Source organism: Bos indicus x Bos taurus, chromosome 26 (assembly GCF_003369695.1).
Source record: "Bos indicus x Bos taurus breed Angus x Brahman F1 hybrid chromosome 26, Bos_hybrid_MaternalHap_v2.0, whole genome shotgun sequence".
Taxonomy (NCBI): domain Eukaryota; kingdom Metazoa; phylum Chordata; class Mammalia; order Artiodactyla; family Bovidae; genus Bos; species Bos indicus x Bos taurus.
Window position 1 is genome coordinate 35039939 of NC_040101.1, and position 13339 is coordinate 35053277.

Here is a 13339-nt window from a genome sequence, read left to right on the forward strand (position 1 = left end):
GATTTCAGTGAGATTCTGACACAGGACAAGATTATGTATGTTTTTAATTTGCTATGCATATACAGTCTCCTTAAAGGTAAATTTCTGAAATAAAATTGTCCATAAAATGTAAAATTACAGACACTGCAAGTTATTTTATATTGAAAAAAGTGGAAGTGTCCAACTCTTTGTGACCCCAGGGAGTGTAGCCCATAAGGCTCCTCTGCACATGGGATTCTCCAGGCAAGAATACTGGAGTGGGTTGCCATGCCCTCCTCCAGGGGATCTCCCTGATCCAGGGATAGAACTTGGATCTCCCACATTAACAAGCAGATTCTCTACTGTCTAAGCCACCAGGGAAGTCCTATTTTTTTTTTTTAATTGTCATAGTTAACTCGAACTTCCATGGTGGCTCAGACAGTAAAGAATCTGCCTGCAATAGAGGAGACATGGGATAGATCCCTGGGTTGAGAAGATCCCCCAGAGGAGGGCATGGCAACCTACTCCAGTATTCTTGCCTGGAGAATGAACATGGACAGAAGAGCATGGTGGGCTATAGTCACAAATGAGCAACTATCACTTTCACTTTTTTCATAGTTAACTTAAATACTATATTAATTTCAGGTGTACAACATGGAGATTAGATATTTTTACAGTTTATATTCCATAAAGAAGCACAAGCTGGAATCAAGATTGCCAGGAGAAATATCAATAACCTCAGATATGCAGATGACACCACCCTTATGGCAGAAAGTGAAGAGGAACTAAAAAGCCTCTTGATGAAAGTGAAGGAGGAGAGTGAAAAAGTTGGCTTAAAGCTCAACATTCAGAAAGTGAAGATCATGGCATCTGGCCCCATCACTTCATGGGAAATAGATGGGGAAACAGTGGAAACAGTGTCAGACTTCATATTTTTGGGCTCCAAAATCACTGCAGATGGTGACTGCAGCCATGAAATTAAAGGACGCTTACTCCTTGGAAGGAAAGTTATGACCAACCTAGATAGCATATTAAAAAGCACTGGCATGACCCGGAGGGATGGTACAGAGAGGGAGGTGGGAGGGGGGTTCAGGATGGGGAACACATGTACACCTGTGGCGAATTCATGTTGATGTGTGGCAGAACCAATACAATATTGTAAAGTAATTAGCCTCCAATTAAAATAAATAAATTTGAATTAAAAAAATAAATAAAAAGCAGAGACATTACTTTGCCAACAAAGGTCTGTCTAGTCAAGGCTATGGTTTTTCCAGTGGTCAGGTATGGATGCGAGAGTTGGACTGTGAAGAAAGCTGAGTGCCGAAGAATGGATGCTTTTGAACTGTGGTGTTGGAGAAGACTCTTGAGAGTCCCTTGGACTGCAAGGAGATCCAACCAGTCCATCCTAAAGGAGATCAGTCCTGAGTGTTCATTGGAAGGACTGATGCTGAAGCTGAAACTCCAATATTTGGCAACCTCATGCATAGAGTTGACTCATTTGAAAAGACCCTGATGCTGGGAGGAATTGGGGGCAGGAGGAGAAGGAGACGACAGAGGGTGAGATGGCTGGATGGCATCACCAACTTGATGCACATGAGCTTGGGTGAAATCCAGGAGTTGGTGATGGACAGGGAGGCCTGGCGTGTTGTGATTCATGGGGTCGCAAAGAGTCAGACATGACTGAGCGACTGAACTGAACTGAAAGTGGTCACAATATACTGGCTATATTCCATGTGCTGTACATTATATCCTTGTATCTTATTAACTTTAATATTATACTTAGTAGTTTGTACTTCTTGGAGTAGGAAATGGCAACCCACTCCAGTGTTCTTGCCTGGAGAATCCCAGGGACGGGGGAGCCTGGTTGGCTGCCGTCTATGGGGTCGCACAGAGTCGGACACGACTGAAGTGACACAGCAGCAGCAGCAGCAGTTTGTACTTCTTAATGCCCTTTCTTTGTCTTACCCTTTACCTCTACCTCTCTTGGCACTGGTAACCACTAGCCTATTTTTTGTGTTGTGAGTCTCTTTCTGTTTTGTTGTATTAGTTCATTTGTTTTATTTATGAGTCCACATCAAAGACTCTTGAGAGTCCCTTGGACTGCAAGGAGATCCAACCAGTCCATCCTAAAGGAGATCAGTCCTGGGTGTTCATTGGAAAGACTGATGTTGAAGCTGAATCTCCAATACTTTGGCCACCTGGTGTGAAGAGCTGACTCATTTGAAAAGACCCTGATGCTGGGAAAGATTGAGGGCAGGAGGAGAAAGGAACAACAGAGGATGAGATTGTTGGATGACATCACCGACTCAATGGACATGGGTTTGGGTGGACTCCAGGAGTTGGGATGGACAGGGAGGCCTGGAGTGCTGCGGTTCATGGGGTCACAAAGAGTCAGACATGACTGAGTGACTGAACTGAACTGAGTAAGTGAAAGTGTCCAGTATTTGTCTTTCTCTATCAAACTTATCTAATTAAGCATAATACCCTTCAGGATTATCCACGTTCTGAAAGTGATAAATTTTCATTCTTTTTTATGGCTGAGTAAAATTCCACTGTGTAAATGATGTTAGCTGTTGGTTTGTCATAAATAGCCTTTCAGACAGCCAGTTCAGTTGCTCAGTCGTGTCCGCCTCTTTGCGACTCCATGAATTGCAACACGCCAGGCCTCCCTGTCCATCACCAGCTCCCGGAGTTCACTCAAACTCATGTCCATCGAGTCAGTGATTTCATCCAGCCATCTCATCCTCTGTCGTCCCCTTTTCCTTCTGCCCCCAATCCCTCCCAGCATCAGAGTCGTTTCCAATGAGTCAACTCTTCTCATGAGGTGGCCAAAGTACTGGAGTTTCAGCTTTAGCATCATTCCTTCCAAAGAAATCCCAGGGCTGATCTCCTTTAGAACAAACTGGCTGGATCTCCTTGCAGTCCAGGGGAATCTCAGGAGTCCTCTCCAACACCACAGTTCAAAAGCATCACTTCTTCGGTGCTCAGCTTTCTTCACAGTCCAACTCACACATCCATACATGACCACAGGAAAAACCATAGCCTTGACCAGACAGACCTTTGTTGGCAAAATAATTTCTCTGCTTTTGAATATGCTATCTAGGTTGGTCATAACTTTTCTTCCAAGAAGTAAGCGTCTTTTAATTTCCTGGCTGCAGTCACCATCTGCAGTGATTTTGGAGCCCCCCCCCAAAATAAATTCTGACACTGTTTCCCCATCTATTTCCCATGAAGTGATGGTACCAGATGCCATGATCTCTGTTTTCTGAATGTTGAGCTTTAAGCCAACTTTTTCACTCTCCTCTTTCACTTTCATCAAGAGGCTTTTGAGTTCCTCTTCACTTTCTGCCATAAGGGTGGTGTCATCTGCATATCTGAGGTTATTGATATTTCTCCCGGCAATCTAGATTCCAGCTTGTGCTTCTTCCAGCCCAGCATTTCTCATGATGTACTCTGCATAGAAGTTAAATAAGCAGGGTGACAGTATACAGCCTTGATGTACTCCTTTTCCTATTTGGAACCTTTACTATCTTGAAATATGTTCCCTTTATACCAAGTCTGTAAAGAGTGTTTTTTTTTTTTTTTTTTTTTTTTATCATGAATAGATATTGAATTTTGTCAAATGCTTTCTCTGCATCGGGGAAGATGATTACGTGATTTCAACCCTTTGTTTTGTTAATGTGGTATATCACTTTGATTGATTTGTAGGTGTTGAATCATCCTTGCATCCCTAAAATTAACCCCACTAGATCATGGTATATGATCATTTTTATGTATTGTTGAATTTAGCTAATATTTCGTTCAGGACTTCTTTGTTTATCAGGGATATTGATCTGTAGTTTTCTTTTTTAGTTTCTTGGTTTGGCATCAAAGTAGTGATGGTCTCACAGAATTAGTTTGGAGGTGTTCCCTCCTCTTCAGAGTTTTGGAATAGTTTGAGAAGGATAGGTATTAACTATTTTTTTCTGGCTGTGATGTGCAGCTTGTGGGTTCTTAGTTCCCCTGACCAGGAATTGAATCTGATCATCAGCTGTGAAAGCACAAAGTCCTAATCACTGAATCACCAGGGAATTCTCAACTATTTTTTAAATGTTTGGTAAAATTCTCCTGTGAAGCCATCCAGTCCTGAATGGTTGTTTGTAGGCAGATTTTTTTTTATTACTACTTATTCAGTTTCAATACTAGTATTACTGCAAGGAGATCCAACCAGTCCATTCTGAAGGAGATCAGCCCTGGGATTTCTTTGGAGGGAATGATGCTGAAGCTGAAACTCCAGTACTTTGGCCACCTCATGCAAAGAGTTGACTCATTGGAAAAGACTCTGATGCTGGGAGGGATTGTGGGCAGGAGGAGAAGGGGACAACAGAGGATGAGATGGCTGGATGGCATCACTGACTTGATGGATGTAAGTCTGAGTGAACTCCAGGAGTTGGTGATGGACAGGGAGACCTGGCGTGCTGCGATTCATGGGGTCACGAAGAGTCGGACACGACTGAGCGACTGAACTGAACTGAACTGAACTGAATTTATCTGTTCTGATTATCTATTTCTTCTTGATTTAGTCCTGGAAGATTGTATGTTTCTAGGAATGTATCTATTTCTTCTAGGTTGTCCAGTTCATTCGCAAATAACTGTTGGTAGTATTCTCTGATGATTCTTTGTATTTCTGTGATATTGGTTGTAACTTCTCAATGATTTCTAATTTTATATGCTCCACTCTTAATTTCCATAAAGACTCTGGCTAAAATTTTATCAATTTTCTTTTCCTTATCAAAAAACCCAATTCTTGGTTTTGTTGGTCTTTTCTATCATTCTTTTTTTTAAAAACTTAAATTTATTTATTTTAGAGGCTAATTACTTTACAATATTGTATTGGTTCTGCTTTTAGTCTCTGTTTTACTTATTTCCACTGTGATTTTTATTAATTCCATCTTTATGCAGACTATGGGCTTTGTTTGGTTTTTATAATTCCTTTATATGGCACCATTGTTCAATATTCCATGATTCACACTAATTCCATGATTCACACTAATCAGTGACTTTCAAAATAAATATTAATACAGTTAATAATTACAGTGTCAGCTTATTAAACTGGAGTCAGAAAAGTTTGGTTCTATAACCTTTAGAATTTAAATGAACCCATGTCTCGGGGAACATTTTAACCAGGACAAACCAAAGTACTACTTCCTGTCTAACTCACATGGTTCTAACTCTAATAGAACCAGATCAGCTTCTTTTGAATAAAAAAGCTATCACTCTCTTGAAGTAACCATTTTATTCCATGAATAAGGGGTGTCCTGCTTGGTACCTCCTTCCTTCTATGTGCACTTCCTCTTCCAGATGTGGGAAGTTTTCTGCCATTGTTAATTTCAATTAGCTTTCTGGTCCTTTCTCTTTCTCTCCGCTCTGTCTATGACTCCTATACTGCATGTATTGATCTACTTGATAGTGTTCTATAAGTTCCTTAAATTTCTTTTCTTTTTTCTCTCAACTGAATAATTTCCAATGACTTATCTTCAAGTTTTCTGATCTTTTGTTCTGCTTGATCTAGTCTATTGTTACATTCTCTAATGATTTTTTTAAATACAAAAAGTAATCTTCAGCTCTGACTTCTGTTTTACGCCTTTGAATTTTCTGCCCTGTTGTTGAAATTCCTACTTCATTTCTTTACTGTTCTCCAGACCACAGTGAACAACTTTATGACTTATTTTGAATGATGTTTTAGGTCAATCATACATCTCTTTTTTCTAAATTTTCCTTGACTCTCTGCATTGCAGTTTGCACATTAGACAATAGCCAGTTTCAGTCTTCACTGACTAGTCACATGGAGGAGAAAAACTTCACCAATCAGCTCAGCCAGAGATTCTGGAGGTCTCTCAAACCTGTGTGCTAGCCCAGCCTGCTTCTTATGTCCTAGAAACTCCTAGGTATCTACAGCTTGCTGAGTCCTTTCAGTGCTCCAAGACAGGTAACACAGAGGTCAGTTCCTCATGAAACTCCCCACAGCTGTGAGAGGTTGGAATGTCAGATGTGCATGCCAACTCCTTTGCTCCTCAAGGAGAAGCTGAGAGCTGGGAGGGGGATACCTGCCCAATTATAGGGCACATTGTTGGGCTTGGTAGTTGTGATGAGAGAGGATCTGCTTCTCTTTCTGGCTTTGATGTGGCTAGGTTCACATTCACTAAGGGTACAGAAGTCTTTCAACTAGTTTCAACTAGTTGGTGTTACTCTTCCAGATGTGAATTTTGACAGATTGTGTGTGAAATTAACCTATGTCATTGAACTTCTCAAACTGGTGGGCATACAGCTTCATAATAATCCCTTATGATCCTTTTAGTGCTCTGGGACTTAAAGTTATGGTCCCTCTTTTAGCAATGATATTAATAATGTGTCTTCTCTCGGAGTGGGGAATAGGTTACATATGGGTTTATCAATTCTATTCAACTTTTCAGAGAATTAACTTTGGTCTCATTGATTTTTATCCTGATTCCTTGTTTGCAATTTCACTGATTTCTGCTCTAATTTTCATTTGTAGTTTTCTGTGGCTTACTTTGGATTTAATTCCTTAGTATCACTGATCTCAATATTTTCCTACTGAGGCACTCCTGGACACAATCTCTTTCAGTTGCAAATCCAAACCTCAAGTAACTCTAGGTGACATGCAGCTAAGAGAACTTTCCTGCTTAATCTCTGTAGTCCTCTGTGCTGATCACTATGAGACCAACATGACTTCTTTGAATTACTTTCCTTCCTTTCTCACGTGTATTAGGCACACCATAAGGAAACTCTGAGAACTGGCTCATCAAATTATGCTTTTAATTAGGAACATGCATAGAATAATAACTCTCCATTGCCATACACTAATCATCTTGTTCTATTTTGTATTGACTGCATAGTGCTACTCGGTAATAGATAAAGCATTAGCATATGTGACGGCCAATACAAATGTTATATAGATAAAGCATTAGCATATGTGACGGCCAATACAAATGTTATATAGATAAAGCATTAGCATATGTGACGGCCAATACAAATGTTACAGGACATGGAGAATAGCGGATACATTTCTGCAGTGAAACTGCACCATAACAAGAAGAGAGATTGAGAAGGCATTCCTAGGCAGAAGAATGAAGAGGAAAGGAGGTGACCAATGCCTCAGATGAGAAGGAGTTGAAGACAACATCATAGGAGACAAGTCCTTACAGAGGAATGAAGCAGAGCTTGTAAGGAGGTGGCACAGAAGCGAACCCATTGGCAATTGGGGTGGTGTCGATGTCCTTTGGGTCAACCACAGATTTCAAAGTAAATTTTTGTAAAATCGCTGTCAGGAATAAAAACACCTCCATGCGGGCCAGGCTCTCTCCTGCACAAATCCGTTTTCCTGAAAATAACAAACACAGAGAGTACATACTCCTTGAACACTGTGTTTCTGGTTGTTAGAAAGAGTTGGCATGCACATCTGGTATTACAACCTCTCACAGCTGTGGGGGAGTTTCATGAGGAACTGGCCAATGTGTTACTTATCAGTGGTTAGAAAGTAACAATTGATGAATGGTTGAATGGATAAATGTAAGCCACAACAGTTAGATAGGCAGACATAGAATGGATACACATGCTGTCCACATAATTTCATATCTTAATGGCTACCCTGGCATTGGAGAAGGAAATGGCAACCCACTCCAGTGTTCTTGCCTGGAGAATCCCGGGGACAGGGGAGCCTGGTGGGCTGCCATCTATGGGGTCGCACAGAGTCGGACTCGACTGATGTGACTTAGCAGAGCAGAATGGCTACCCTTATTTACACAAATTTTTAATGAGCTTTGGCACTATGCCAAGTACTTCATTAACAATTCTCATGCAATTTGATATTTCATGTTTTCATCAACCTTTTTCTTCTCCTGGAAACACACAGTATAGTTGTAGTTTATGTTCTTAGTCTGATGTCCCTATCATCTTTATTTCTACTCCTCACAGCCTCTGTTCTCTGCTCTAACTACATCTTCATCATTCTTCAACACATCTTGAAGTTTCAAGTTTTACAACACATGGTTCCTTATGGATAAGGTGCACTTCTCTTATATTTTCAGCACCTAGCTCAAATTTTATTTCTGAATTTGAAAGAATTGGGTCATCTTTTCAAAGCTTTGGTAACTTAGAGCAATAAAGAGCATATATTATGAGAAGGGAAAGTGTGTGGGCATTGCAATTCCTACACCTGAGTATAGGAAAAGAGCAGTCCAACCAGCCCCTGAGTGGGAATTTTATAAGAAGTTCCAACTGATCCCCCCCACCCCCGCCCCCAAAGCATCTTGTCCTTTGAAGTAACGAAGGAAAAAATTTTGTTACCTGCTGAGAAAGGCATGAAGTGGTCACTCTTTTTAAAGTTACCACTGTCATCCAGGAAGTGGCCAGGGTCAAACATTTCTGGGTTAGGAAATACTTTGTCATCATACAGCACAGAAGTCAGTGATACTAATACACCTGTGCCCTGGGAAGAAAAGATGAAGATAAACTGAATTATAAAGAAGTCATGGAACTGGAAGAAATGTTATAAATTATTCATTCCAATATTATGACCTACAGGTGAGGAATTCTAGGTCCAAAGAAAGACAATGGCATTTTGAGCCAGACAAAGAAGTAATAAATAAGGAATAAGCTTAAGGCAAGTGACAGTGGTATTTGAAGTGGTGAGTTCATGGATCCTAGTGTGTTAGACCTTCTGAATCCATTCTGCTTATCATACTGGTGTCTGTCCCCATCAGCTGCCTTATTTCACTACTTTAGTTTTCACTCATCTAATATGTGGATTATGGTTTAAAACGGGGAGACTCTTAGAGTTTGGGATGTCTGGATTATAAGTTCATAAGGCTTTTATAAACAGATTTCTCATCTAATTAATAATAAATTCTGTGATAATAACAATAAGTATAATAACAACTGCTAGTATTTATCATTGCCATGCAGATTGTTTGTATTAAAGTATATGGCAGGGTTCATTAGAGATGGATGCTAGCTTAAAAACATATAGAAAGGGCGGGGGGGCGGTCCTAAGATGGCAGAGGAATAGGACGGGGAGACCACTTTCTCCCCCACAAATTCATCGAAAGAACACTTGAGCCCTGAGCAGATTCCACAGAACAACTTCTGAATGCTGGCAGAGGATATCAGGCACCCAGAAAAGCAGCCCATTGTCTTTGAAAGGAGGTAGGACAAAATATAAAAGGTAAAAAGAGAGACAAAAGATGTAGGGACTGAGATCCATCCTGGGAAGGGAGTCTTAAAAAAAGAGAAGTTTCCAAACACCAGGAAACACTCTCTCCAGGCGGGTCTGTGGCGAGCCTTGGAATCTCAGAGGGCAAAATAATCAGGAGGAAAAATAAATAAATAATTAAAACTCACAGATTACCTGCATAACAGCAACTTCCAGCTGTGCAACAGCCCAGAGGCTCGCATCCCCCACTAGCAAGCGGGGGAGGAACAGGGAGGAGCAGGCTGCACTGCTTAAGATAAGGACCTGGCCTGAATCCCCTGAGGGCAATCTGAGGAAACTAGCTTGAGATAGCAACCCAGACTGTGGAATAGCTATCCTGTGATCCTGGGAAAAGCCCTAACCACCGCCAGGCATGCTTACAGAACAAAGGACTGAGCAGAGCTAGCTGGTTGTGGACCCAGTCTATCCCCTGTCAGAGACAGGCAGGTGAGGGCAGCCAGAGCTGGAAGGGGGCAATTGTGGCCCCAAGGAGGCATCCTACACCAAACTGCAAGCAGACTTCCTTGATAACCAAGACTTTCTGGGATTCTGGACGGTCGACATCCACTGGCAGGGTGGCAGCCAGAGATCAGCTTCCCAGAAGAGACACACAGCACACCTGAGAAAGTGCGCCTGTTGTACACCCAGAAAACCAAGTGGCTGGGACGGGGGAGGAGATAAGTCGCAACCTTCAACTGAGGGTGACTACGCGTGTCAAGGACCTGGCCACCTGAGTTGCTCGGACCTGGGATGGGTGCAAAATGCAGGCCCAACAAAGTCCGCCTTTGTGGAGTACCCAAGAACATGAACCTGAGCGGCTTAGACGTGGGACGTGCATGCAAACCAGGGCCCACATCAGACAGTTCCCAGCAGAGCAACATGGAGTCTGAGCAGTGTAGACTGGGAAAGCACACACGCTGTGATTCACTGTGGCTGAATCACTGTGAACACACACCAGTGATATTTGTTTGCAGTGTTCCTCCCTCCCCAAAGCACGACTGAACAAGTGAGCCTAAAAAAAAGTGACCACCACCGCGCCCCTTGTGTCAGGGCAGAAATTAGACACTGAAGAGATCAGTAAACAGAGGAAGCTAAAATAAACAGAGGGAACTGCTTTGGTTCAGGTGCAATAGATTAAAACTGTAGTTAGCACCGATTACATAGGAAGGGGCCTATAGACTGCAAGAAGTACAAGCCAGACCGAGGAACTATCTGAAAATGAACTAACCCCACACTGTCCGCAATGGCTCCAGAGAAATTCTTAGATATATTTTTACTAGTATTATTTTTTTAATTAAAAATTTTTTATTTTATTTTATTTTTTTGGTTATTTTTAAGTCCCCATTACTCCTTTAATTTTCATTTTTATAACCTACTATTACCTTGCAAAAATAAAAAAGAAAGACTCTATTTTTAAAGCAAACTTCATATATATATATTTTATAATTTCTGTGACTTTGTGTTTTTTTGTTTGTTTTTTGTTTTTGGGGGGTTTTTGTTTTTGTTTTTTAATATTGTATTTTTGAGAATCTAACCTTTATTCAAGATTTTTAATCTTTGCTTATTGATATTTGTTATCAACTTTGTACCTTTAAGAACCCAATCTACAGGACCCATTTTTACTTGGGAGTGAGATCACTGGCCTGATTGCTCTCTCCCCCTTTTTACTCTCCTTTTTCTCCAACAGGTCGCCTCTATTTCACCCCTTCCCCTTTTCTTCTCTACCCAAATCAGTGAATCTCTTTGTGTGTTCTGGGCTGTGGAGAACACTCAGGGAACTGATTACTGGCTGGATCTGTTGCTCTCCTTTTGATTCCCCCTTTTATCCTCCTAGTCACCTCTGTCTCCTTCCTCCCTCTTCTCTTCTATGTGCAACTCCATGAACATCTCTGGGGGATCCAGACTGTGGAGAGCACATAGGGAAGTGATTACTGGCTAGCTTGCTCTCTTCCCTTTTGATTCCCCCTCTTCTCCTCCTGGTCACGTCTATCTCCCTCCTCCCTCTTCTCTTGTCCACGTAACTCTGTGTACCTCTCCAGGTGCCCATCACTGTGGAGAAACTTTTCATCATTTACATCAATGGTTTATCACTGGTGCTGTATAGAAGGTGAAGTCTTGAGGCTACTGTAAGAATAAGACTGAAAACCAGAGGCAGGAGGCTTAAGGCCAAATCCTGAGAACACCAGAGAACTCCTGAACCCAGGGAACATTAATCGATAGGAGCTCATCAAATGCTTCCATACCTACACTGAAACCAAGCACCACCCAAGGGCCAACAAGCTCCAGAGCAAGACATAACACTCAAATTCTCCAGAAACATAGGAACATAACTCTGAGCCGCAATATACAGGCTGACCAAAGTCACACCAAGCCCATTGACATCTCAAAATTTTACTGAACACTTCATTGCACTCCAGAAAGAAAAAATCCAGCTCCACCCACCAGTACACTGACACAAGCTTCCTTAACCAGAAACCTTGACAAGCCACCCATCCAACCCCACCAACAGTGAGGAACTTCCACAATAAACAGGAACCACCAAACGGCAGAATACAGAAACACCACCCCCAAATGCAGCAATATAAACAAGATGAAAAGGCAGAAAAATACCCAGCAGGTAAAGGAACAGGATAAATGCCCAGCAAACCAAACAAAAGAGAAAGAGATAGGGAATCTACCTGATAAAGAATTCCAAATAATGATAGTGAAAATGATCCAAAATCTTGAAAAAAAATTGGAGATATAGATAAATAGACTGGAGACAAGGATCAAGAAGATGCAAGAAAGGTTTAACAAGGACCTAGAAGAAATAAAAAAGAGTTAATATATACTGAATAATGCAATAAATGAGATAAAAAACACTCTGGAGGGAAACAAAAGTAGAATAAGGGAGGCAGAAGATAGGATAAGTGAGGTAGTAGATAGAATGGTAGAAATAAATGAAACATAGAGGAAAAAAGAATTAAAAGAAATGAGGACAATCTCAGAGACCTCTGGGACAATGTTAAACACCCCAACATTCAAATCATAGGAGTCCCAGAAGAAGAAGACAAAAAGAAAGACCATGAGAAAATACTTGAAAAGATAATAGTTGAAAACTTTCCAAAAATAGGGGAAGGAAATAATCACCCAAGTCCAGGAAACCCAGAGATTGAAAACTTCCCAAAAATGGGGGAAGGAAATAATCACCCAAGTCCAGGAAACCCAGAGATTCCCAAACAGGATAAACCCAAGATGAAACAACCCAAGACACATATTAATCAAATTAACAAAGATAAAACACGAAGAACAAATATTAAAAGCAGCAAGGGAAAAAAACAAATAACACACAAGAGGATTCCCATAAGGATAACAGCTGATCTTTCAATAAAAACACTTCAGGCCAGAAGGGAATGGCAGGGCATACTTAAAGTGATGAAAGAAAATAACCTACAGCCCAGATTTCTGTACCCAGCAAGGATCTCATTCAAATATGAAGCAGAAATCAAAAGCTTTACAGACAAGCAAAAGCTGAGAGAATTCAGCACCACCAAACCAGCTCTCCAACAAATGCTAAAGGATCTTCTCTAGACAGGAAACACAGACAGGGTGTATAAACTCGAACCCAAAACAATAAAGTAAATGGCAATGGGATCATACTTATCAAGAATTACCTTAAATGTAAGTGGGTTGAATGCCCCAACCAAAAGACAAAGACTGGCTGAATGGATACAAAAACAGGACCCCTATATATGTTGTCTACAAGAGACAAACCTAGAAACAAGGGACACATACAGACTGAAAGTGAAGGGCTGGAAAAAGATATTCCACACAAATAGAGAACAAAGGAAAGCAGGAGTAGCAATACTCATATCAGATAAAATAGACTAAAACAAAGGATGTGAAAAGAGACAAAGAAGGACACTACATAATGATCAAAGAAGATATAGCCATGATAAATATATATGCACCCAACATAGGAGCACCACAATATGTAAGACAAATGCTAACAAGTATGAAAGGGAGAATTAACAATAATACAATAACAGTGGGAGACTTTAATACCCCACTCACACCTATGGATAGATCAACTAAACAAAATTAACAAGGAAACACAAACTTTAAATGACAAAATAGACCAGTTAGACCTAA

General features: G+C 40.9%; 1 protein-coding gene across 1 annotated transcript in view; it reads right to left on the reverse strand.

The window, feature by feature from the left end:
* Positions 1-6757: 6757 nt before the first annotated feature.
* Positions 6758-13339, reverse strand: part of LOC113884486 (cytochrome P450 2C9-like) — a 63316-nt gene continuing 56734 nt past the window's right edge. The window contains exons 8-9 of the mRNA XM_027529109.1: positions 8305-8446; positions 6758-7339 (exon numbers count right to left, since the gene is read on the reverse strand). Coding sequence (XP_027384910.1) covers positions 7158-7339; positions 8305-8446 — 324 coding nt within the window. The 3' untranslated portion in view covers positions 6758-7157. The remainder of the gene's footprint in view (positions 7340-8304; positions 8447-13339) is intronic.